The following is a 27,807-nucleotide window of genomic DNA, read 5'->3' on the forward strand; positions in this document are numbered from 1 at the left end:
AAAATGAGAAACATCTATTTATTTTCGTCAAAAAAGAAAAGGGAAGTGGGTACGTTTTTTTCACATCTTGTTAGTTTACATTTGTTTCTTCTTTGGCCATGTTCTATTTTGAGATTGAACTACGGATCTTTTGTGCAAATGATTGAACAACAAATCTTGGGCAAATGGCTTACTTCTCTTTGATGAACGGCAAGGATCGAAGTTAGAGACCTTTTGGGAATCACCCCAATTTCTCAATTTGTGAAAACTTGATGCTTTTGACTACGTATTCGGTATATAAATTATGTATCATATGATTTTAAAATGTTTATGCTAAAACTTTAAGATTGATTATTTTAATGTCAAAACTTTATGAAAGATTAATTTATAGACATAACTTTTTAAAAGTGCCTATTTAAGTGACTTTGATGAATCGCATCAAATTCTCTTTCTCAGTTATTTAAGTAATTACTGTTTCAAAACTATAATTCTTAAATGATCTTTTAAAAGGCTTTGATATTAATAGCCATGACATTGACACCATCCTTATCTCAAAATTTTTAATAAATATTGTAAACTTAGTGTCATCTTGGTCTTTTTGCTTGTTGCGTGTCTATCCGTGGCCTTATTCGGACATGAAGCATCAAGGACATCATGATTTGGGAACCTCCGTTCCATCTTTCGGTCTTGACAAAAGCATCAGAAACATCATGGTTTGGTCCCCCTCTATAACGTGTTCAGGACAATAATGGATTCTTGTCCTTTTGCATTTTTATCGAAGTAAAATGACTTTTGGCACCTGGAAACGTGGCACGGTGTAAATGGCCGTAATAAAGTCCATAGCAGACTTCATGCTCCTTTGAGGACAATAATGTCTCCTATTCCTTTTGTTGTTTTTCCAAAGTAAAAGTAAAGTCATTAAATTCACATAATTTGAAGGTTCTGCTCTTGTAATTAAGAATATAAAAGATGTATAATATATTAATTATAATGAAATTGTTTACTAAATACAATGCTAATTTAATGATGAATCAAGATAAAATTTTATGTATCAATTTCTCTTTTTGATTTTTACTCTCTATTTTCTTTATAATTGTGTGATGAGTTCTAACAAGACAGAGAACCAAGAGAATATCCTTGAAGTCTATGATGGGGTTATTCTTGCCAATTTAGAGGACGGGATTGTTTTGGTGGTCGTGGACAAAAGGCTAGGGTTAAATAAGTAAAATGGCTCACCAAAGATTCCTTTTATGCCAAGCCCGTGGGGGTTCATCCACTGGGACAAGGGTAGAAGCTGTGTGTAAGTGCGAGTGCAAGTGCTTGTGCTTGAAGAGGAAAAGAACATCGGTAAGAACTCCACGCCAATCGCGGCAAATCATGCAGTCCATTTTGTTCTGAGATATTTGTTTGATAACTGCAGCTTGAGGCGTGAAGGCAATCCTTCGATTGTGCAGTCTTTTGGGACTCGGAAACAACTTGGACTTGCTCAAAGGTAACTCTTTCTCAAACTCAAAGCTCATAATAGCGATTTCATCTCTACTTTGCTCCTCCAGAAAAGCCTTCATTCTATATATATTACAATTGATAGGAAAAATACAAAAGAACATTTGATTTTCACTCATTGCTTAACACCTAACATCCTTTGAAGCATGCATATATTTCATGTGATATTCACATATGACTTTTTCAACGTTCTCTTTACATATATTTCTTATTTTTCTTTAAAAATTTGTAAATGATTTTCTTAACATCCTTTAAGAACTTTAATGATTTTGACTCAATGAAGAACGACTTTCATCAGCGAGATGCCACAATATGAGAGGAGGTCATCTGTCCAATAACGCAGACATAAAGCCTACTAGCAAGTGACCTTCTTTCACATGAAGTTGTGTGCAGAATGCTTGTAGAAATGGGGGAACAAGATGAAATAAAATGCTTATATTTTCCATAAACAATAGATCAAATGATGCATCGTTGAGCTCTAAAGAAACTTCATCGTGCGTCAAAGCAAGTCGTAGAAACCTCTAGTCATCCGGGTCACTACATAGCACCTCAACCACACCTTTCATGTCCATTGCGTTTCAAAGAATGTGCATGATCATATACACTTCTCCTAGTTCTTTTGCCAGAAATCAACTTTCTTAGCACGTGTTCAAAATCAAGGACAAAATTAATGATATGTACCAAAGTAAGATTTATAAATTGTACCAGAAAAGTAAATTGCAAGTAAAGAACATTCATGTGATCAAAAGTAGAATAAACATAGATTATAAATTAGCTTGATTGTCAAAAGAGAGAGCTTTGCAATTCTAAAACACTGGAATTTGTGAAGCCAATACTAGTAATAACCGTTCAACCCATCAAGAGCTTTTCCTAGTAACTTCTCCCAACTCCCTTGTACACGTGCCTTCTTGTTTCCACTTTCTCCGTTTTTTCCTTTCCCTTCTCATAATAATTAAATCTTAAGACATGGACACTTGGTAAAGAGAATGCTCTTTCCAATAATTTAAAATTTTCATTTAATAAAGTTTTCACGTGGAGTTGCACGGCCAAATGGTAAGGATATCTCTAAAGCCACAAATTATTGATGCTTCTTGGCCGAATCGTCCTTAAGATCTACAAAATCAATTCTTTAAGGCTACAAAATGATGCATAATCAGATGACTACCAACATTAGATCAAACATACCTTAAAATGGCATATTAATAAAAGTTGATACCAATATTTTTCCATTAGCCCACTTTTCTTTTGGGTTGACAGGTCTTTAGTTCGTATTGGATGATCTTGAACCATGTAACATGCACTTGGACTGTATTACATATTTTTATTTGTATATTTTCCCAGATATGCGTAGTTTCGTGAATTTTCTTTAGGTAATACAGACCCCTGGACTTAGGGAATAGTACACACTTGCCCTAAATGTTCAACTATAAACCCGCCCTAAACTTTTATTTTTTTACAGCTAATATCCCTCAGTTATGATTTTCATTAAAATATGTATTCTGACTTTCTTTATTTTTTTCCCTTTTTTTATAGAAATCTTTTTTTATCCTTAATTTCTGTCAAAAATGCCAAAAAAAAAGAAAAACCATTTTAGCAAAAACATCAATTATTTGAGAACGTCCATTAGCAAAATATCAATTTGCGATCAATTAATTTGAGGCCAGCCATTGCCAATTGATACATGACCTCCTTAGAATAATTGGATACTTTTTTTTTACCCCAAATGTTAGACGTGGCATATTTTTTCACCCCACATGTACACTCAATAAAGAAATGCTTCAAGATGTATTTATTAATGCAAAAAAGATAAAAAAAAATAAAAAAAAATAAAAAGCAAAATGCTTCAGTTGACCAAAAATTGGTTTGTATTGCCGACTTTCAAGCATTGTTCTTTTCTTTTGGGATTGAAGTCAAGGGATCACACCAAACACTCAAATGATATAAGTGAAATTGATTTCAAGTGAAAAGGGCCATATTTAACTAAGAGAAGCTTCACATGAGTCCATAGGGTCAAGTAAAATAGGCTTGTTATCAATTACAACACCAGTGGAAGTTCCTAACAATGAGCAATCCGTTAGTGAGATATTTTCAAATACAGGACTAATTAATTAATCAATTATGGCGATGAAGAAATTATTACTTAGGCCCTTATGATTATATTTTGTCCTGTACCGGTGATAGATTAAAGAAAGAAACATTAGTCTCTTTCCACGCATTTGTAAGCTAGAAAGGACAATCTTATGACGTGCTCGTAAAATTTTTACTTATTAATCAAAAGTTGTCCGGAAGGGTTTTAGGAAAACATCTTAATTTACGGGACCACCCCACATCATATATAAACATCTTGCGGAAGTTGCTAGTAAAGAAGATGATTACGTGGCTCTTAAAGAATGGCGTCATATACAAGGTAATCTCCACTATGAACACCTAAGTGTCTATCGATTAAAACATCGTTTAGTGAAAGACCAATAATTTGAGAACATCTATGAGCAGTTTGCAACCATTTTACTTTTCAGTTAATTTCTTGATTGCGAGCTGTGTGTCGGTGAAGTGATTTTTTGTCGCCTTGTTCCGTTGTCTTTGTCCGTTGGTCACTTGCAATTATTGATCTGGGCAAATTGGACAAAATCGCAGTGATGAATTCTGTGCTCATCATTTTCTAAATGCCCTTGTCACTTTGATTTGTGGGCCACGTGTTCCAATTACAAAAAGAATTAAGAAAATCTCAGTGGGGGTATTCTTACCGGTTTAGAGGAAGGGATTTTTTTGCTGGTGTCGGACGAAAGGTGAGTTAAAGAATTAGATTGCCTCATTATAGATTTCGAACATATTAAGCACGTCTGGTTCATCCTTTGGGGCAAAACAAAAAGTAAAGATTTGTTTAAGTGCAGGGGCTTGTGGTTGAAGAGGAGAAACAAATGGGCAAGGAGGCCGCGCCAATCACGAGAAATCACCAAGACATTCGCCTTTGTTTTGAGATGTTTACTCTGACGACTCCAGGTTTAGGCATGAAGAAGGTAATCCTCTTATTGCACTGCCTTTGGGACTTGGACACATCTTGATTTGCTTTGAGGTAGCTTCTTCTCTAATGCAAAACCCATCACATGCCTTCCACTCATGCCAAACACTAATTTCATCTCTAGTCTATTACAAGTGACTTTAAAAAAAAAAAAAAAAGAGCATTTGATTTTTATTTTTTATTCATCGCAAAACACCTAACGTCCTTTAAAGCTGCCGGCCATGCGGGGTTCCTGGGTCACCAAAAACCTAACGTCCTTTAAAGTATACAAATATCACAAGTAATTCACATATGACCTTTTCACAAGTATCATCACTCATGATGCTTAACTTTTTTAAAACTTGTTTAGAATGATTTTTGTTTGCATCCTTTAAAAACTTGTTCCAAATGGTGTAGACACAATAATGAAAGGACTTTCATCAACAAGATGTGATGGTATGAGAGGAAATTATATGTCCATAACGCTGAGATAAAGTCTGCTAGCAAGCCACCTTCTCTCATGTGCAAATTTGAATGAAATCGTATGAAGTATCGTAGAAATGGTGGAACGCGATAAAAGAAAACAAAAGGCTTATCTTCTTCATAAACAATAGATTATAGCAAGTATCATTGAGGTTTAGGGAAACTCATATGGATCCCAGCAAATCGTTGATAACCTCAAGTTATTTTGATTTATCAGTAGCACCTCCGTCACACTTGTCGTTTCCATCACGAACAAGGAATGTGCATAACTGCAGACACATGGTCAGGTTCTTTTGTGAGAAATCAACTTTCTTAGCACACGTTCAAAATCATTAATGGGCTTTTGATGGGCTTTTGAGAGAACATTTGTAAAGTTAATTTCTCCTTATTGATAGGCTTTTGAGAGAAAATAAAAGGGCACAATTCGTTAACAGAAAAGACAAATTAAATTTTCTATCTCCAAATGGATTAAATCAGTCAAACTATGCGTCAAAGGAAAATAAATTACGCCAAGAGCAACCAAGAACACTGCACGGTTCCATACCTCGCGCACAAAGTGGGGATTCCACTAAGTGCGAATTTATGTGAAGCTAAATAAGAAGAAGACTTAAAGATTGCCAAATAATAATAATAATAATAATAATAATAATAATAATAATAATAATAATAATAATAATAATTGAATTGGAAAAAGTAAACTGTATATAAAAGTAAATGGTGTAATGAAAAGCAGAGATAAACATAGATTATAGATTTGCTTGATTTTCGAAAGAGAGCTTTACAATCCTAAATCACTTGCGTTTATAAACCTAATATTAATAATAACAGTTCCCTCCTAACTCGATTCTTCAGTCCCTCTCTTTTGCAACTTCCAACTACGAGGACGAATGCTTCCACGTGCAACTCATCACAGGCTCACAGCTAGTAACTTCCCCCCAACTTCCCTGTAGATGTGCCCCATTTGTTGTTTCCACTTTCTCCTCTCTTTTTTTTCTTTGAACATCTTTCCCTTCTCATAATAGTTACACCATTAAGACATGGCACTTTGGTTTAGAGAATGCTCTTGCCAACAATAGACAAATTTCATTTAATTGAGTCTTCACTTGGAGTTGCACGGCCAAGATAAAAAGTGCATCTTTAAAGCCACAAATTCTTTCTGCTTCTTGCCGAGTTCCCCATCAGATCAACTAAACCAATTCATTTCATTCTTTTAAGGCTGCAAAATAACACATGATCAAAGTGATCACCAACATTACACCAAAGATATCTTAAACTAACATATTAGTGAAATGTGAATACCGACATTTAAAGACGTTTATTCAATTTTTTTTACATTAGCCCGCTTTTTTTTTTTTTGACACTTATGTGTTTCGGACTAGATAATCTTGAACCATCAACGTTTATTCAACGTTTTTATATTAGCCCACTTTTGTTCGTGTTGATACGTGTTTGGTTCAGATTAATAAATCTGAACGATTTAACATGCAATTAGATTGAGTAACGAATTTTTTGTTTACGCATTGCTCCAACCAAAAGTAGTCTGTCCATGAGAACTTTATGTCACTTATTCAAAAAGACCAAGTGAACTATTTATCTTGTTACTAAAAATGAGAAAGAGGGGGGTGGGGGGGCGGCGGAGTATTGGAACTCTTTGGAGCTTCTTTTTAAAATGGAAAATTTGCACATTTTTACCGTGTTTACCTCGGTCCAATGAACTAGGGCAAGGTGGTCTTACACTATAGAGAACTCATCACAAATCGGCATAGCTTTGTCGAATTGCATAATCAACTTAGCTAGGCCGAAGGACCACCATTTTCTATAGTTTCTTTTTATTTTGAAGAAACGGCTTTCAGTTGCCGTATTGAATCGTAAGTTTACTAATACTTTTGCAAATTTTTTTCATTCTCATGATAATTACACCTTAAGACATTGGACTTTGGCAGGGAGGGTGCCCCTGCCAATAACAAACAAATTTCACCTTCTCAAGTCCTTGTAAGGAAAATTATCTTAAATGAGGTTATATCGCATAGTAGGGCTGACGTGATGTAGTCATTAATTGTCATTCGCCTGCTATAAATCTCTTACTATTTAACGCCATGTGTGTTATGTACTCATTTCTGATTGGCTTTTCATGAGTTTGTTACACCACGTGGTATGTGTCACTGCCATGTGACACAACCTCAGATAAATGCATTCTCCTTTATATGAGTTTGCTCGGCCAATATAACATGTACTCTAAAGCCACAAATTCTTTATGATCTTGGCCGTTCTCCTACTTGAGGTCAACTAAGTCGATTCAAGTTCGTTCTTTAAGGCTACAAAATGACATATGATCAAAATGAGCACCGACATTACATCAGACATAAATTAACACAAAATATTAGCATAAGTGTATACCAACATCATGATAAGTTTTCTTTTTACCAAAAAAAAAAAAAAAAAACATCATGGTAAGTTCACTTTACCAAAAAAAAACATCATAATAAGTTCTGAACATTCAGATTGTAAATACTAATCAACCATAGAAATTTATATGTCCATGTGTCCCACTTTCAGAGAAACAAATGACCGAGGTAAGACTGATCCAATGATCTATCTAGTGAAGACGAAAAGTCAGATGATTTTTGTAGTAATTGATTTTTATTTCGATGAAGGGTTTTGACATGATTAGAAGAATGGATCTTCTTCAAATTATTCTATACTCATCAAATTTTTCATGGATCGCTACCTAATTAACGAAAAGTTTGTAGTTTGATTGAAGGTTCTCCATTAAAAAGACTGGACAAATGGTTCACGAATTTATCTAGTCAACAAGATGGCTTCAGTTTATTGTACAGAGATAATGATCTTGAACATGATTTTACATCTTTATAGTTTCTGTCCTTCAAAATGAGTTAGAGGCAGCTAAAATTTCAAGATACATACATTTTAATTTGAAAACGTGACCTTTTTCACTTTCATTTGTTCATAAGTGTACCATATCTTTTCTTAGATGGAGTTATTTCCACCCCCTCTTTGATTGGATACACACCTCTTTTTTTATTAACCGATTAATGTAACCTTCTATATTTGGAAACAAGTGAAGAACCAATTTACCCTATCTTCTCTCTCATCACTACCCTTCTGTTTGTTGTCAACTAAGTAGCTAATATCGACCAAAAACTAAGTAATTTAAATAATCTTCCATGTTCGGAAATCAATAAATTGTTAATTAAATTATTTCTGCGATCATTAAAATTGATTTTATGAAGAGAGAAAATTTGATCTCGAGTCACGGAACACGACTTGCTATTAAGGATGTTTTGCACCATGACCTCGTACTCTTTATCTTTCATCTTTTGTCCGCCACCACCGCCCCCTTTTCAGTAATTCATAAATTTATCATTCTGGTTGTGCTTTTGTATTTTAAAAATAATTAATGATAGGAAAAATTACTATATCCAAAACTCTTCCCATTAGTAATCTTCACAGATTGGGCGACTTTTTTCATATGAAAATAATTTCAATAAATTTTACTTACAAAATAGCATAATACAAATTATGATAGGCGTAACAAATATAAATGATTTTAAAAAAATCCCATAATAACTATTCTACTTCAAATTCACATGATTCAGACTTATAAAAAATTTCCCAAACTCTTGAGATTGAATTCTACTTATTTATATTAATTGTCTGTAACTTTTTTTGGTACTATTCACTTAGTAACATAACATATATATTTTTAATTTTACCTTAGTTTTATATCTAAAGTTTAGTCAAATTTTACTATGATCAGTTATACTCAATAGAAATGCGCATTGTATAATATTGCTTGTGATTAACGTATGTTAGATTAATAAATATGATATTTTAAAATGATACAAATTGGAGGATTAGCTGGGCCGGATAGGGCTAGTACCTGCCTCATCTTGCGCTGCATGTCACCCTGGCGAATGCCTCGCAATGCATTCTTTACGGAGAAAATTTGCTCTATTCAGGGTAGGGGGTCTCGCACCGTCCCCATGTTATGATGTTAATAAGATGAATAGAAAAGCTAAATCAAAGAATAAACATGTACCAACCCTAAAGTGCAAGGATGTTGTGTAATTTCCTCCGTTTTTACAAAATAGTGTATATTGTTTACCGATTACAAAAAAGAATTTTTTTTTTTTTTTTTTTTTGTGGGGGAATTGGAACCCTTTGGAACTCCTCTTTTTAAATGGAGAAACTTGCTTGTTGGTCAGCAAATACACTTTGCTACTGTGAACTACGGCATGGCGGTCCTTGAATTTTTTATTTATTTATTATGCTTTTTGACTGTTGGGAACAACCACCATACGGCCTCGGAATTACCACTGTACGGCTTCACTCGGTAGGATTACATATTCAATTTAGGTAGGTTGAGGGACCGCCCTTTCTTATAAGTTGTTTTCATTTTGAAGAAACGGCTTTTAATCGGTCGTAATGAATCCTGATTATATTTTTTTTACCCAATTGTTTCCGCAGATTGCTCAGCAATGGGCCAGTTAATGATGTCGTTTTTTCGACAGCTAAATTGTTAACACGGTCTATATCTCTTTTGAGGCTTAAATTACAATTTCGTGTAGTATAAAAAAAAAAGGTGCTCCTGAGAGTCAAGCGAGACCTGCCCCTGAGCATATCGAGCCACTAGTTATGGTGTCAGTCCACTCAAAAATATTAATCATCATCGTCCGATTCATTCTAGCAGCTAAAATAAGACTATTCCTTCCATTTTGAGTTATGAAAGTATTTTGACTTAAAAGACTTGTGTAGCAAATTATTATATAAACCTTTTTCGCTCATGAAAATGTTTCCATCCTCACATGTATATTTAAATGGGACAAGATTTGCTTAATTCTCTTGAAACGTTAGAGTTCTTGGCAGGCTTCCCACCAAAAAGAATATCGCATTCTGATTTCGCTTTTTAAAGTCATGGACCGAAAAAAGACCTGTACCACCACAAATTACATAATTTATCTATCATGCTGTTTTCGGCAGTCAGCAACTCCACGTACGCTTTCACACTCTCGCCAATTGCCCCCAAAAGCGTCTCAGAGCCCGACTCATTGTTTAAGCTCGGTTTTGTTTGGCTGTTTTGATTGTGTTATCACTTTGCCCTTTCTTTCTTTTCATGCATCGAGTGACTAATTATGTTCTGCGTTCAGTTTCATTCGCAACCATTTGTTTAGACAAAGAATGGAAGGAGGCAACAACAGAGGAACAAAAGAGGGAGGGAAAAGGAACTTCTAGAGATTAGAGAAAAATTATGGCCGCATTTGCTACCTCTGTTGCATCGAATCTTTTGTCAAAACTCGGTGAGTACCTGATTGCTCCCATTGGACGTCAATTTGCGTACGTACTGTGCTATGAGAGATACGTCAAAGATCTCAAAAGTGGAGTCAAGGAGCTGGAGACTGCAAGGGAAAGGGTGCAACATTCTGTTGATGAAGCCGTTTATGATGGAAAACTTATACACTCTGATGTTAAGAATTGGCTGGAGAATGTGGAGAGTAAGGCTAAGGAAGCAAAAACTTGTTCAAACATGAGGAAACTGCAAAAACTGCTTGCTTCCACGGGTGGCTTCCCAACCCTTTGGTGCGCCATCCAATTGGCAGGAAGGTGAATAAGATGACTAAAGTCATTCAGGGACTCCGTGAGAAAAGCCCAAATAGTAACCTCCATAAGGTCTACTATGAGAATACTCCAACAGGAATTGTCACTGCTACCACTTCCGCTGCAAGATCGATTGACAAGAAAGATGTCCTAGAGTCAAGGGCTTCAATCACAGAGGATATAATGAAGGCTATAGTTGATGACAAGATCTGTGTGGTTGGGGTGTATGGATCAGGTGGGGTTGGCAAGTCCAAGCTTTTGGAAGACGTAGAAAGGCAAGTAAAGGAAGAGAACCTTTTCGATGTGGTTGTCAAGGCAAATGTATCACGCAATCCAGATCTAAAAACAATCCAAGGAGATATCGCTTATGCATTGGGTCTGAAAATAATGAATGAAGAAACTGTCCATGCAAGAGCAGATATTTTGTGTAGGCGGTTGGAGAGTGATCCTAAGAAAAATATTCTCATAATTTTAGATAATCTGTGGAAGAAGTTAGAGTTGAAGGATGTTGGAATCCCTTGTGGAGATGAGAATAAAGTAAGAGGCTGCAAGCTATTGCTAACGTCTAGATACTGCGATGTTTTGCGCGTTGACATGTGCTCTGACCGAGACTTCCGACTTGGTGAGTTAGAACATGGAGAAGCACGGAGACTTTTTGAAAGGATAGTGGGGAACAAAGTTAACGATCCTGACTTTAAGACCTTGATAGATGGAGTGGTTAAGAATTGTGGAGGCTTGCCACTTTTGATTGTTTCATTGGCAAAAAGGTTGAAACATGGACATTTGGCTGCATGGAGGAATGCTTTGACCAAATAGAAGGGTTGGATGTAAAATCAATAGTGGAACTAAATTACAATGACTTAAAAGATGAGAGGATCAGATCATTGTTCTTGGTTTGCGCTCTAGACAAAGGGAATAGTTCCTTAAGGGATACCCTGATCTACTACATGGGTTTGGGTTTATTTGAAAAATTCGGCAAGACCATCGAAAAAGCTAGAGATCGGTTGATTACGGACCTATGTAACCTGCAGGACTATTCTTTGTTACTAGATAATGATGTCATTAAATGTGTCAGAATGCATGACATATTTGTTGATGTGGCCATCTCTATGTGTGACAAGTTTATTGACATGGAATGGAATGCCTTGGTCGGGACGACGGATCATGGGTTTAAAGATTGGCCAAAAGATGAGCTCAGAAAATGCACTGCGATATCTTTCCATTTTGTTGGCATTGATGAGCTTCCTGAAAAATTGGATTGCCCAAACTTGAGAATCCTTCTGTTAGTCGAAAACAACTCGTCTCTCAAAATTCCGGAGTCATTTTTTGAATCTATGGAGAAGCTCCAAACCTTGGACTTGACTGGCTTATCTTTCACCTCTCTTCCTTCATCGATTGAGTTCCTTAAAAACCTTAAGTCGCTGAGTCTTGATTGGTGCCATCTGGAGGATGTGACTATTCTTGGAAAGCTGACAGGTTTGCAGTTCCTAAGCTTCTTTGGATCTACCATTGCTTGGCTGCCCAAAGAAATAGGTGAACTAACAAAATTGAGATTTTTGGACTTGACAAGGTGCACCAGTCTCAAAGTTATTGAACCTGGCGTACTTGGAAGCTTGGTTAATTTAGAAGAGCTGTACATGGAAGACAGTTTTGATCAGTGGGAGACCGAGAATGAAGCACCGCAAAGCAACACCAGCCTGGCTGAGTTGAAGAACATGAACAAGTTGAGCACTTTGTACATTGCCATTCCTCACTTAGCCAATCTCTCAAGAGATCTGCCATTTGGGAAATTGAACAACTATAAAATCCAAATAGGGGACATCTGGGATTGGTCAGATGAATCCAAAGAATCTAGAACTTTAAAGCTCAAGTTGGATCCATGCAATCTTCTTGTCGAAGAGTGGCTGCAACGCTGTTTGCAGTTAACACAAGATCTCCACTTGGACGGATTGCAAAGTGGCCACGATACCATTCACGATTTATGCATTGAAGGTTTTCAGGAATTGAGACATCTTCATGTACAAAATAGCCCCTCATTTCAGCACATTGTTCACTCCATGGATAATGTCCATTGCATTGCATTTACGAGATTGGAATCGTTGATTATCGAGAATCTAAACAACTTGGAGAATATTTGTCGTGGCTGTCTTGTCCCAGAATCCTTCAGCAAATTAAAGATTGTGAAAATGGATAACTGTGGTGAAATCAAACATTTGTTTCCTTTATCCATGATGAGAATATTCTTGCAACTTGAAGAGATTGAAATAAGCAACTGCCACTTAATGCAGCAAATTGTTGCAGATGCCGAGGCAGATGAAGTTAGAGATGAAATAAATGATGATCTCAAAGTGCAGTCATGCAATTTGCATAGGTTGACATTAAGAAACTTGCCAGAGATGACAAGCTTCTATAAAACCATGGACCATTCGATCATATTCTTCAATGGACAACAGGTAAATTTCATGCTTTCTAAAATAGTTACGTTTTGCCCATCCAAACCATTCTTGTTGGAGAAAGCCTCCTGATATTAGTCTTCGTCTGGGAGTTACAAACATGGACATTGCCTTCAATTGGATATATAAGTCATGGAAATGTGTCTAGTTTAAGCATTATTTAGCTTCTACTAGATTAATGATACCCTCGATAATGGAATCTGACGAAAGACAGACAAAATAACATATTAAAGTTTTCGACTTTTTTAGCCTGTTTCAATTTCCTCTTTACCTTTCAAAGGTATTAGTTGAAGCCCGAAGGTTATGTGGACTTAAAAAAGAAAAAAAGTTGACTTTTTGAAATATCTACTTTGAAGATATAATGTGCAGAAGTTTTTTATAATTTTACTAGGTAATATGCATTTATCGACTAATAATTTAATTTTTCAAAATGGAATTGCTTTGAATATGTGACTGCATAAAAATATTTATATATTTGTTAATTACATTGCAATTTATTTGTGTTATGTTTTCAACATATTTAAAGAAGACCATACGATGTATTGACTTTTTAATAATCACAGTAAGTTGCTTCTTTTTTTTTACCCCCAATAGTTGTAAAAAGTTGTAGTAGGTGAATGGACCTTTGTGAAAATGGGTTTCTACAAAAAGTTCCATTATATAAAAAATTTTATATATCTTTTACATGAATTGATTAAATTGTTATGTGACTACGAAATCAAAGGATGCATTGATGAGATGTGAATGGGATAATTAATTTTTTATTATTCCAATTCCTGTAGCCAATGGACCTTTTGTGGGGACAAATCTACCTAAAATGTTCATTCTAACTGCTTTTCTAATATACCGACAAAAAAAAAAAAAAAACACTTTTATAATATTACTAGTAGAATTAATGTGCGTTGCACATGTTTAAATTAGTGTTTTTTTTTTTTTTTTAAAATTTCTTAAAAGTATTAACTAGAAACATATCCAGCATTCATTCGTGCAATATCGCTTGGATTTAACAATATCTGTGACTATTATGTTTGAATAAAAAGTGGAAACCATTTTCAATTTATTCATTCAAATTATGTTTATCATGTGACCCAAACCGCAAAAGCATGATGCTCGACTAAAATGATTTATTAAATTAATTATTTTTTTTCTTGGCTACATGACAAAACTTTCCACATAAATTAAGATTCTTTTATGACAAGAAAGCAAATCTTACGTCCTCAAATAGGAAAACTAAATCCTTTGTTCAAATTGACTTTATGCCCATATTGGTGCTATTGTGACCAAGTTCGTAGATCTTATGGCCAACCATGGACCTCATAGTGATGAACCCTTTTTATGACTTTTGGCCGATGTGGCATCAACTCCGCGATACATCTAAACTAGAATTTAGCCCATGCTATGCACATGAACAATAAGCTTTTCTGATTACTTTATTCTTTCTCTCATAATTTTATTTCGGAATACCATGGAAAAAAAGTGCCAAACTCAATTTGCACCAGCAAATCAATTAAAAGTATAGGTTTTTATGGTCAATACCAGTAAAAGTCCAAACCTAGTACGCGATTAACACATTTATTTCAAACTAAATTTTGTCCCACAAAATGCCAAACTGGTAATCCAAATCAACCTCCATTAATATTCTGTCCAATATGCCATTAAAATGTGTATGTATCAACACCCATGACAGACAACTACAAGGCAGATCTAGAGAATAAAGATGCAATAGGGATTGACAGATCAGAATGACACCTATACTTTAACAAGATATTAGACAACATGTTAACGGTGGATAGATTTGGGTTAGGGGTACTGGATTGGGATTTTTTTTTTTTTATGAGACGAAATTTGTTTAAAGCAAATGTGCTATGAGTACCAGTTTTGGAATTTTAATGGTATTAATCATAGTTTTTATTGGCCGATTTAGTTCATGAGCTTTTGGTAGAAAATAAGTGAGACCGTTCTTTTACACGTCCTTTGGGATATTATATGAGGCCACATTTAATGACTAAAAAAGATTAATTGAGTCTACGCCATGAATTTCTTAGATTTAGGCAAAAAGCGCAAAATGTGAGGGGGTAAATTCCGTAACCTCAATTTAGTGACCAGGCACAACAACCAAGAGGAGGTGAATTGGTTGTTCTAGGAAACTTGAATACTTTTTCATGAATATGTGGATAGTGTGTAGAAAGTGCACTTGTGCTGTAGAAACATGAACACTTATGCAAAATCACAATCTTCTATCATATAGAAATGAAAGAGTTTAAGGAATAGAGGAAATGCAAATCTAATGTACAGTAGTTCGAGCTTCTATTTGGCCTACTTCATTTTCTGAACTCTAATAGTGTCGACGTGACTAGAATTCATTATGTAATTCTTGAGATGTTACAACATGTACAGAAAGTGCTTCTTCTGCTCGAAGCCTTTGAAGTTGCTTCTACAGACTTGAGCACCCCTCACAAATACTATATTACTCTCTTTCCAAATTATAAATATTTACATCCTCGATAGAGATCTACAATTAAAACCACTCTATTTTACACACGAGAAAGCAAGAGAATTCAATGCAACAAAGAGAGATGTTCGAGAGTTTCTTCCACTTCCACCAACCACTTTGATATATTATTAAGGACTTCATACCTTGAAAGTATTCGTTGGAAGTCTTCTCTAGTCAAATGGCTATTGGTCCGACCCTTCTTTAACCATCGGAGCATCTTTCTACGGATCATTAAAGACCATTTCCCAAAGTAGAGAACTCGTCTTCTGTAGTTTACTTAGCATCTTTTCTGCTTTCACGAAAATGGCAAAATAGGTCAAGTTCACTTCAGGCTGCTTATGGTGGATTCCAACACTAAAGATAGTTGCGAAACACCAACTTTAGTTCAGTTCAAACTGATAAAGGACTTGGTCTTCCCACTAGGATTGTAAAGGCTTGTATGGTAGTATGTATTGCTTTTGCAAAACGATGCTTCCAGACTTTTCACGAATTTTCGTTGTAGTGTTTGTTCAGTTTCTACAAACAAGGTCCTCCAAGCAAATTGAAATCCTCATGTTCTATAGATTCTTTGCGCTTGTTCTCCTTCTACAAAGGTCCATCCAGATTTGGACATTATTTCCACCAATAGCTTGTTCTCTTTTTGCAGAACCAAAGCGTTTTCATGCCTTAGTCGTCTTGTTGTTAACACTATTTGCATATGGCTTGCGTAAGTAGCAGCTCTACATACATACTCACATACACATATTAATAGCCTTTGATTATATTGTCATCTTCGAAACATATAAGAGATTTTGTCGACATGATAAAGTCCAAATGCATAATAAGTAAATGATGAGTAAGTGTAAAGTTGATAAACTTTAAAGAAGACTAAGATAAAATTCAAAAATCTTAGATCCTTATATGGATAAATTTATATCCTTTGTTGAAATTGGCTTTGATGTCCATATGGTGATGTTATGACCAGTTCATGGATCTATAGTCTTGAATCCTTTTCTTTTTTTAACTTTTGCCCAATGTGGCATCAATTCCACATTACATCCATACTAGAAATTTAGCCCGTGCCATGCATGGGGACAACAAAATTCTAACTACTTTAGTATATCTCATAATTTTATAAAGATTGTTTACTTTCAATCTTCTGATGAGAGAATTTTTTTTGGTATACCTTCGGGAAAAATGCCAGCTGAAATTACCTTTATCTATTTGTCAGTTTAGTTATGATTATTTTATAGAAAATGATTGAGACTGTCTGTTTACCTTGTCGTTTAATATATTATGTATGACCACATTCAATGACCAAAAAACTTAATTGAGTCTATGCCATGAATTAATTAAAATTAGGCACGTTGCACAAAATGTGAGGGTAAATTAAATAACGTCAATGATTCAGGGATTATAAATAGCCTCTTATCATCACATATTTTAAAAAGTCCAAATGCATAATAGATAAATCATGAGTAAGTATACAGTTGATAAATATTAAAGCAGAATAAGGTAATTCGTTAATCTGCCTTTTCTTCCATTATCTTTAAATCTATTTTATGAGATAATGTGGCTGTCGCGACCAATTTTTTCGGGTTTGAACCACCTAGGGTTTGGCTAATGGATTGTTAAGCCTAAACTTAACTCGGGCTCTCCCAAGCCCATACCAATTCGCGACTTAGGTTCATGTTTTTAGCATGCAATTGATTTTTAATCGGGAGTCGCCACTAATCTATTTTTTGGTGGGTCGATTAGAAACCCAAGTAAAGTAATGGGAGTTTCACTTTACTCCTACGAACAGGAGACTATGGGTACGGGGACTTGGTTACACTAGATTTCTCTAATGCCCTTTCGGTACCATTATTTTATTTTCAAAAAATGTTTTTGCGAGGCAACTTAAATTGATTTTAAATCTATTTTCCTAACATGTGAGGTGATCATGCGAGTGCGCAATCCACTAATTTAACACCCGGATAAACAATAAATAAATTGCAAAAACTTACCTCAAAACAACGAAAGCATCTGCAATGTTAAGTTAAAAACCACATCAACAACCCTAGATATGATTTCTAATTACCACGCAATTTCTTTTTTTATTTTTCACTTAATTAATAAGAATCATGCAATATGCAATGCAATATTAACAAAATGACCTAATTCTAATGTCATGCAATTTCTAATTAAATGGGTCTAATAACAATCCTAAATGACATGCATCTAAATGAAGCTAACCCTAAATTGATTTTTTTTTTTAAATAAAATTCCTATTCTAAACATGTAAACCCTAAGACATGCAATATTCTAATTCAAACATATCTCAAGATAAACTAGGCAATTAAGACGAGACAATTCATTCAAAATCATCGAAATATCGCACATCGTTCGGATCAAGAGACAATATTTCGCTAATAAAATCAATAAATTGATCTTAAGCCTTAAAGATCAAAATATCAATTTTATTCCCGCTTAATTAATTATTTCATCTAAGGCTTTATAGATGAAATAAAAATCCTGCGCGGTCGCGAATCCGGTAATATGTTGAATTTCCAATCATATACTAAAGACTAATTATACTAAAAAAAAAGATAAAAGTAAAATAAATTAAATAAAATAAACTAAAGAAAACTACCTAATGTGTTTTCTCTTGTTTTTTTTTATTGGGCTTGGCAGCCGTGGGGTCCAGCCAAGGATGGCTGACCGGAGGTCCGGCGAGGCACCGGGAGCGGCACGTCGGCGGCGAGGGCTTGCGGGTCGCGCGAGGCAAGGCGGAGGCGTCGGGCTCTGGTGGTGCAGCAGCAGGGATGGTGCCGACGTTGCAGGTGCTTGGCGCGGCGACCAGCGGCGTCGAGCAGATCGGCACGGGCTGAGGTGGAGTTGGGGCGCTCGGGTCGCGGAGGTGGCTGGTGTCGCCGTGGCGCGGCTCCGGCTGGGGTGCGTTGGGCTGAGGCGAGCAGCGACGGTGCTGGCTCCGGCGACGTCGGGCAGCGGATCCGGAGTTGCAGGCGTTGGCTGGGCCGTGCTCGGCGCTGGTCGCGGGTTGCAGAGACGCGGGGCGTCGGGCTCCGAGCAGATGCGCGGGCTGGGCGACACTTGGCGTCAGGCGGGGCAGCGACGGCGTCTTGCGGAGGCGCGACGGAGCTTGGAGATCAATGGGCGGCGTCGCGGGCAGAGCAGGGGTGTTGCAGCGGCGCGGCGTCGGCGAAGGTGAGAGCGCGGTCGTCGGGGCGCGGTGCGAGGTCAGGAGCGGCGGTGGTGCAGTGGTGGGTGGCGCTCGGCGATCGTCAGGAGCGGCGGGCTTCGTCGGAGCTCCGGCGTCGGGTCTCCGCGAGTTGCAGCGCGCGGGTGAGGAGTGGATTTGGGGAAGATGATGAACAGTAAAGGTCAAATCAACCTTTACTGTTTTTACTTTCTCTTTTCTCTCCTACTCTTTCTCTCACGTTCTGACTTTTCTTTTGTTTTTTTTTGCAGTTTTTCCTTTTGCACTTTCTGCAGAAGAAATTTTCTTCTCCTTCTCCCTTTTTTCTCTCAATTTTTTTTAGAGAAGCCCCCGTTTGTATGGCCATGTGGATTGATATGTGTGGCCTCCCCAAACAAATTGCACGCGAGGTATTATATAGGTCTAAAAATGTATCTCTACGATATATATTTTTCCTTTTTTTGTTCGCGCATGATACCCCTAAATATATCATTGAAATATATCCACCTTGTGCAATATTCCCCTTTTGTATTTTTCACATATTCTATCCAAAATTTTCCTTTTTGTTCGAAAATGCATAAATGTGTGAAGAATCTGAACGGAATATGTGAAAAATTTTGCACTCGCCGTCGGTCCAATAAAATAAACAAAAATGTTCTAAACTATATGCCATGTGATTTTATTTTTCAGGGATAAAATTAACCCTAATTTTTAAATGTCTAAATGGGTCGCCAAAATTTAGGTGTCAACAGTGGCTTTTTATTTTTTTTCCGCACAATGCGTGTTCATGATTTTAAGTTACAAGCACTGTTATGAGATTATGTGGGGTCATCCGTGCCTCGCACCTAAAAAAATCGATGTATATGCCTTCATAACGTTGTTCTTCTGGCCTTGGAAGGTTTCAATGCCCTGGTTGGAGTCTTTGACACTGTCTGAAATGCCCAAATTGAATGAGATATGGAACTCTCAATTAGCCTCAGATGTGAGCAACCTAAAATTTCTGAAAGTGGAGGGTTGCATGTTCCTCTTAAATATCATCCCATCAAGCCTGCTAATAAAGCTACAAAATTTGGAAGCCATAACCATTAACAGATGTCAATTAATACAAGAAGTATTCGACCTTGAAGGGTTAGCAACTAGAGAAAATGTCGAGATTCTACCGCGGTTGACCAACTTAACCTTGAGTGACTTACCAAGTTTGGGATGCATATGGACCAAGAATCCAAGAAGAACATTATGTTTCCGAAACTTAAGGGCGCTAAAGGTGCGCGACTGTGAGAACTTGAGGTTTCTCTTTTCTTCTTCCATGGCTAAAGCACTCGGGAAAATAAAAGAAATAGAAATAGCAACTTGTAAACTAATGGAGGAAATTATGGATATGCAAGAAGAAGGATCAGAGGAAGCTACAACCACCAATATTGTGGAGTTCCCTCTATTAACCTCTCTGTCTCTTGAGGAATTGCCAAATCTCAAGACATTCTTTTCTGGAAAGTATAGTGTCCATTGTCCATCCTTAACAAAACTGAGGATATCTGGATGCTCCAAAATGATGACATTCTTTTCATCCGAAGGACAGCAACAGTCGATGACAGCTAATACAAATTTACAACAAACATGTGGTCTTATCAATTCTAGCTTGTCCTTGCCGGCCTTCTTCAATCAAAATGTGCGTACCTATCTCTGGAATTTTCTATTTTATGTTTATTATAGAAATTGTTCTTGGTAGCTTTGTTCTTATTGCCGATGAAGCAGTTGAAAATTCTTATCTGTCAGCATGTCCCGCAAAGCCTCTTGATAATCCATGCTTATGCTGTTTTTCTATGACAATGGTATAGACTTGGGTAACGAGCTTAACTCTTGCGAATACATTAACATATTCGAGCATATTTAAGCATCCAAATCAGGACTTCTAGGAGTTCATAGTCGAGAAACTAACATATACTCCTCGCACACAGGTTTCCTTTCCGAGCTTGGAGAAGTTGACGCTTTTGTCCTTGTGTGGGTTGAGGAGGATATGGAACAAGGATCTTCCCAAAGAATCATTCAGCAAACTAGCATCCATCACAGTCGGATATTGTGAAAACTTGTCTCATATTTTTCCATCAACTTTAATAGAGAGGTTTAAGAGCCTGAAATTGATTGAGGTGTTCAAGTGTGCCTCTTTGGAAGCATTAGTGGAACATGTTGCTGACGATCCTAAGAGAAGGCAAAAAAGTCTGGTTCTCTTAGTAAAAGAAGTGAAGTTGTGGCACCTGCTGAGGCTGAATAAGCTTGTGACAAGCAGCACCAAAGCCATGTTGAGTCTTCCTAATCTGACTAATGTTAGCTTGCACACTTGCCACGGTTTGAGATATCTCTTCACAAATGACACAGCCAGGACACTTGAAAAACTTGAGATGCTAGATGTTTCTGGTTGCGATAGCATGCAGGAAGTAGTTGCCGTGGAAGAAGGTGAAGAGCAAAATTTGAAGGCAGTAAAGTTCTATCATTTACGTACAATGAAGCTTTGTTCCCTTAAGAGCTTGATTAGTTTCAGCTCAAGAAGTTGTGCATATGAGTTTCCCTCCTTGAAAGAGTTTACCGTTGAAGAGTGTAAAGCTGTGGAGGTGATCGTTGGACATGCCAATTGTAGAAAATTAGAGAACAACATTCCAAAGCAGCAACCACTTCTGCTGGTTGAAAAGGTTTGCACTCATTCTTCTTTGATGGGATATCTAATTTCTTGTCCCTGATGGTTTGAGCTAGACGAGGGTCTGTCGGGTGACTTATGCTAACTTATCATTTTCTTTTACAAATCTTTAACTTTGATTTTATAAGAAAAATCTCAAAGCTATTTCTTTAATATTGACATGGTATATCAAATTTTTTTTTACAAGTTTCCAAAACCTAATATATTTTCTTTCATTTTCATATTTTAGACTAATACTCTAACTGAAATAAAAATATCATTGAGATACTAAGCTTCAATTAACATCTTTTAACTAATCTAGAGCGATGGTGTTAAAGAGGTTGGTTCAAATTTAAATCTTATTCAATGTAAGTTTCAGGAACTCCTTCTGTCATTGTCCCTAAGACCATTATAAAGATGATGATGAGAAAATTGTTCCATAATTGCTAAAGTTTATCTATGAGATGCAATTAAGTCATAACATTTTCAATTGGTGCAATAAAGTTCTAAACCTTTATTAAAAAATGCAACCAAATCTAAACCTTTTAGTTGCCATAATTAAGTCCTAAATTTATACGAAAAAAATTAATTAAAGGTTGCAACATAGACAATTTAAGGTATTGCGCACTAAAAGAACTTGATTGCGCTTTTCCGAAAAGGTTCAAAACTTGAGCAAACCAATTGAAAATTTTAGGATGTGACTACATTTCATAGATAAGATTTAGGGCTTTGAATTGAATGCCCTTTAATTTCCCAATTATGACTAAAAATGCAAGTACTTAAAAGTTTTCTTTTTGGGGTCAAAAGTAATCGACTCGATCAAATTATAAGCAAAGGAGCTTCGGTGTTAAATGGAACGATGGACTCAGCAAATCTGTATACATGGCTCCACATGAACCAATATTCTCTGTGCATGGCAAGAGAGTTGCTGTTACCTGCATTATGTGCAAACAACTTAATTACAATGACAAGGAACTTATGATTCAATGGTGGTGTCATTCACTACTACCCAAAATTTGAAGAGCTTTGACAAGGTGTGTGATACATATGTTAGCAGATGATAATATAGAATTAAAGTGCACAGCAAAGTAGGTTTAGAATCATAAAAATTGAAGGGAAATCTGATAGCAAGAATGGAGGGAAAAACTAGAAAAAAAAAATAGGAAAGAGACAGAAATGCCAATTCAGGCGAGGAAGAGAAAAACCAAATGGACAAATTCATTAATCAAAGAATTTATCCTCAGAATCAAAGAAACTTAGTATCTTGGCCTGTATGTATAGATTATTAGAAACAAGAGTTCAAATTGAGAAAGCGCATCTAAAATAACATAAACAAATCAGCAAGGTAGTTGGAGAATCATGTCATACATCAATACATTTAAGAATTTCATAGTCCACAAAAGGAAGTGAATTCTCACCGAAAAATATCAAATCAACATTTACAAAATTTTGTAGATGGGAAGATTTTACCTTATATTTATATTCATATTTATTTAATCGACTATTTGTATAAGTTCCTGTGAAAATTAAAATTAGATTTAAAGAAATTACATTCCTGAATTTATAAATTTCTGAAGCTGTTTCAATAAATTCATCTAAATTAGTTGGTTGAATTTTACCCACTCACTTCACTATTTTTGTCAGCAGTCCCTAATATGGTTGTATTAAAGTTTTCTCTTTTTGGAGAGGGACAGCGTGTTGGCTCTAATAAATTAAAGTGAAAAATGACAGGGTGAGTTTCCTAGTATGGAGTTGCTGAAGATCTCACGCATGGAAAACATGGAGAAAATATGGCTTGATGAGTTTGCTTCAAATGCCTTTAACAAACTCAAGATGTTAACGGTGGACCATTGTGGGAAACTTTTATCCATATTTTCATCTGATGCTATCCTTGCAAGATTTCGAAACCTAGAAAAGTTAATTGTGACCAATTGTGATTTGTTAGAAGTGGTATTTCAAGTTCAAGAGTATATGAGTGGAGCTTACTCCACAAGCATTTTCCAATTGAGAGAATTAATTTTGGAACAACTTCCAAAAATGAAACAAGTTTGGAGTGGACATCCTCATGAGACTCTTACATTTCCATGCTTACGACGGATTAAGGTTTGCAAGTGTGAAAGTCTCAAAAGTTTATTTCCAATCTTGGTGGCAAAAAGTATGACGCAACTTGAAGAAATTGGGGTAGAGCATTGTGGGGTGGAGGAAATTATACCGAAGGAAGATGTAGGAGTAGAAGCGAGCACAAGTGATCTCTTCTTTCCTCGACTAACCACCCTGAGTTTAATGACATTGCCAGAACTAAGGAGCTTCCACAAAAATAGTCATATTTCAACATGGCCACTCTTGAAGGAATTGGAAGTGGGACACTACAGCAAAATGAGGCCATTCTCATTTGCTGGTGAAATTCAAAGCTGTCAAGGTAGTATTACAAGCGAGAACCAACCTACACTTTTTCTTTTGAAAAGGTACGATCCTTAATCCTAGCTTTCTACCTTTGTTTCGAAAGGTACTTTTTATTGGTTTAGCTTTCATAGATAGTCATGCTTCTAACCATTCACTAAAAGAAGCCTTGTCTCTAAAGTTAGTTTTTAGTGGTGGCTGTAGTTTACTTATTTAATCTAAGTTGACCTTCCTCATCCCCAATAATAAAAAAAAATTCATAATATGATGTTTGTCTAGTAGATTGCTAGAGTTTTGTAACTCTAAATTCAATCAAGTTCCATGTTGTTACATCGTGAACATCATTGGTAATTATTAAATACCGCAACTGACTTGCTTGACCAATCACATATTAGTAACTTTTATTCAAAATTATCAACCTTAATTTGATTGGTATACCAACATTCATCACATTAAGATATAGATTCATTTTAGTCACTTACCAAATTTTCATAATGTACCTACATTATTGTTTTGATTACCAATCACTTTCGAATTACTACCTTTTATTTGAAATTACAAACCTTAATTAAATTGGTATACCCACATTCACTCACCAACTTTTTATCTTGTTAGGTTCTGAAAAGCATGAACATTTCTTTCTATGTCAAGATTATCAATGATTTTAACAGTCTACCAATATTTATTATGGTGGTTACCAATGCCTTTAAAGTTCCTAACTTATATTCGACATTATGAATTTTAATTTGATTGCTATACCAACATATGTGGCATTAACCTACCAACTAAATTCAATCACTTACGAACACTTTATCTTGTTAGATTTTGAAAAGTACTGGTTTTTTCTTTATACTTCCAATATTACGAACTCCTTCCACAATCAACAATATATACTCTTGTTGCTAACCAAAGCCTTTGCAATTTCTAACTTTTATTTAAAATTATCAATTTTAATTTGATTGATGTACCAACCTTCATCAAATTAAATGCCAATTTATTTTAGTCACTGACCAACTTTTTATCTTGTAAGTTTTCAAAAGTACCAGTATTCCTTTATACTTTCAAAATCACCAAGTAATTTAGTAAACCACCAACTTTTATTCTTGTGTCTTACCAATGCTTATGAAATTACTAACATCTATTCAAAATTATCAACCTTAATTTGAATGGTATATTAGCGATATATCAACATTGAACTAGGTTCCGTTCTCAACCCCAAGGAACCCTAGAAAGGTCCATATATTGGGGTTTATGTACTTTTGGTTTGTTTCCTGGTTTATTTGAAGTTTCGTTTTGCTATTGTGAGAATGAACATTTTGTTATTTTTATTTACTCTATTTCCATAAAATTTTTGAAGTATAATCTTTTCATCACCTTTTCGCCCATGTCCCATCAGTTCAATTGTCTTTGTTCGTTTTTGCCAATCATAAGTTCAGTGGATGCATTCTTCTCATAATTATAGAAAGGTGAAGTCATGCGCTACCTATGATATATAGTAAAATAGATAAGAGAGAGGCAGCTTATAAAACGGAGGGCAACATATTTATACATCTCATTATTGAAACACGTGCCCTTACTACGTAAGTAACATGATTTAGCAAAACGAATAACTGTTGTTTAAAGTTTGTTCTATGAACTTGTTGAAATGCCTGTCTGTTTATTTTGCCTTATGGATTTAATTAGTTGACAAATGATATAGCTGAAGTATCAAATTTTTTTGTTGACTAATAGCTGTCTTTATCCAGATCACGAAACATATTTTGATTGAATTGTGCACGTCACCAACAACAAACGTACCTTTTATACATCCATTTTATAATGGTCATCGATGCTTGCTCTTTTTGCTCTAGATTTTTTTTTCAAATATTCCTAAATGGAAGGTCATTTTAGTCATTGAGCCGTAGCAATGCCAATAGCTATGATTTGGACTTCGGTTGCCTAATTAAACGGATTCCTACAGGTCATTCCACACTTGGAGCATTTGACATTAGCGGGGGAGGATGTTGAGATGATGCAGCATTTCATCTTTGACAATCTCAAACAGCTGTCATTGACATGCTATCATGATAAAAATGTCGTTTTTCTCTCCAACTTCCTTCTTCGGAGATTCCCTAGTCTTGAATTTCTTGTGGTGATCTGTAGTTCCTTCGAGGAGATATTTCCTGAAGATGCGTTAGGACATGGGGGAGCAACTCCCTCTAGAGAACTAAATGCCATGGAAACACCAATCAAGGCACTTGGAAATCTGAAACATCTTTGGCTGAATCACCTGTATAACCTGAGGCAAGTCTGGAAAGATGGCTCCTTGATGGCTGAAATCCTTAAACAGATTGAAACTCTGCATGTTCACCTATGCCCTAGTTTGTCAACCTTACTTCCATCTCTGACTTCATTCCGGTGCTTGGGACATTTGCACGTAAAAGATTGCGCTGGCATGGTTCATGTGGGGACTTGCTCAACAGTGAAAAGTTTGGTGTACCTTACAGAGTTAATCCTAGAAGATTGTGCTGCAATGCAAGACGTGGTAACAGATGATGGAAATGGAGTAGAGGAGATCTCTTTCCTCAGGCTACATGTGTTAAGACTTGAACGTTTACCAAGCTTTGAAAGCTTCTCCCCCATGAATTGCACCTTCAGGTTCCCATCATTGGTACATATTATGGTGAGGCAGTGCCCCAAGATGAACGTATTCTGCAAGGGTGCTTTGAGGACACCAAAACTAGAGAAAAATTCCTTCCAAGGAAGATGAACAAGGGCGCTGGGAGGGTGACCTTAATGCCACCATCAAAACCTCATTAACATGTAACAAAACATTCCGAATTCAATAAGTCAGGTAAATGCCTTTTCTAATGATAGATGTTATTGCAGAGATTGTTCTAAAGCTAAAGAGTTCTCCTTAGCTGAATGAATCCAAGGCCTCCCAAATAATAACATTATTCAGAAACTATTCCAGATGCTGCTATTGTGGATTATGAAGGGCGTCAGTAGGGTGACCATAATACCGCAATTCAGAAATTATCCCCTGCAAGGCCTTCAAACACATGAATCTTTCTGTTATTTCTAGTTTCTCAATTCCCAACATGTCAAGTCCACTAAATGCCAGCTTCATTTAACCCCAGTTTAGAACTTCAGTAACTTCACTATTTCGCCTACGTATGTAGATGAAGCACACTTTTACAGAGCTTAAAGAGTGGTCACAACTCTCTAATCAGTGACCAAGTCTCCAGAAAGAGGAGGAAAAGGAAATCTCTCCATAGATGTTGCAACTGCAGCCTTCTCATCGTTTTCTGACTGGCATTTTGTACGATATAACTGATGGAACATTTTATCAAATCATGGAGCTCAATATGCATTCTTTAAAAGCTTCCAACTGCAACTATGTGCCACTCTATACCGTGAACCAAGTGCTTTTTCTTCATGCGTTACCCCTGATTCTCTCAAAATAATAAATTCTTATGATCTCTTGCAGATGCTGGAAACTCACAAGATGAGAAATTTGCCTGTCCCATTCAGAAGAAGTTGCATTCAGGCACTTCAACTTGATAATCATCTTGCGCAGTGGTGAAGTTCTCAAGGACTGCTTCGACCTTTTTCTTTTATATTTCTTCTTCCCTTTTATTCTGAATTAAATGACAACATATTCTATAAAGACTTTGCTTGATTATCGTTTGGATAGTTCGTAATGTAATGCTACAAGCAAACAGCCATGGACTGCCATTTTCTTGGTGATTTGGCATGTAGGAATAAATTTCATCTATCTCTCGACCATAGCTAAAATGATCGTGATCTAGTTTTGTGATCGCGTTGATTGTTTTTGCATGCAGATGCAGGTAAAGCACTGTACCACAAGTCAGTCATTGGCCTATTTCGGAGACTCTTTTTTGCTAATATAATGGAACTTCACTAGAATGACTAGATTTTGCCTTTGGACTTCTACTCCAACCACTTACACCATGCTTTTCTTTCACTTGTTATTAACAGGACAATATCAAATTGAGAATAAGACATTGATGACCGACATATTATAAGCGCAAT

At 36.1% G+C, this 27,807-nt stretch overlaps 1 protein-coding gene across 2 annotated transcripts; it reads left to right on the plus strand.

Moving 5' to 3' along the window:
* The first annotated feature begins 1,400 nt into the window (after positions 1 to 1,400).
* LOC104432493 lies at positions 1,401 to 27,534 on the plus strand. Of its 2 annotated transcripts, XM_039305936.1 has the most exons (8): positions 1,401 to 1,471; positions 4,374 to 4,499; positions 10,132 to 13,032; positions 19,603 to 20,370; positions 20,660 to 21,388; positions 23,104 to 23,837; positions 25,733 to 26,605; positions 27,242 to 27,534. In XM_039305936.1, exons 3-7 carry the CDS (start codon positions 11,371 to 11,373, stop codon positions 25,755 to 25,757), a joined length of 3,918 nt encoding a protein of 1,305 aa, XP_039161870.1. In that variant the 5' UTR covers positions 1,401 to 1,471; positions 4,374 to 4,499; positions 10,132 to 11,370; the 3' UTR covers positions 25,758 to 26,605; positions 27,242 to 27,534. The 2 variants fall into 2 exon arrangements, with proteins under 2 accessions (XP_039161870.1, XP_039161871.1); XM_039305937.1 differs by lacking the exons at positions 25,733 to 26,605; positions 27,242 to 27,534 and having other exon boundaries at positions 23,669 to 23,756.
* Positions 27,535 to 27,807: the final 273 nt, after the last annotated feature.

The sequence above is a fragment of the Eucalyptus grandis genome, chromosome 2 (assembly GCF_016545825.1).
Source record: "Eucalyptus grandis isolate ANBG69807.140 chromosome 2, ASM1654582v1, whole genome shotgun sequence".
Classification (NCBI taxonomy): domain Eukaryota; kingdom Viridiplantae; phylum Streptophyta; class Magnoliopsida; order Myrtales; family Myrtaceae; genus Eucalyptus; species Eucalyptus grandis.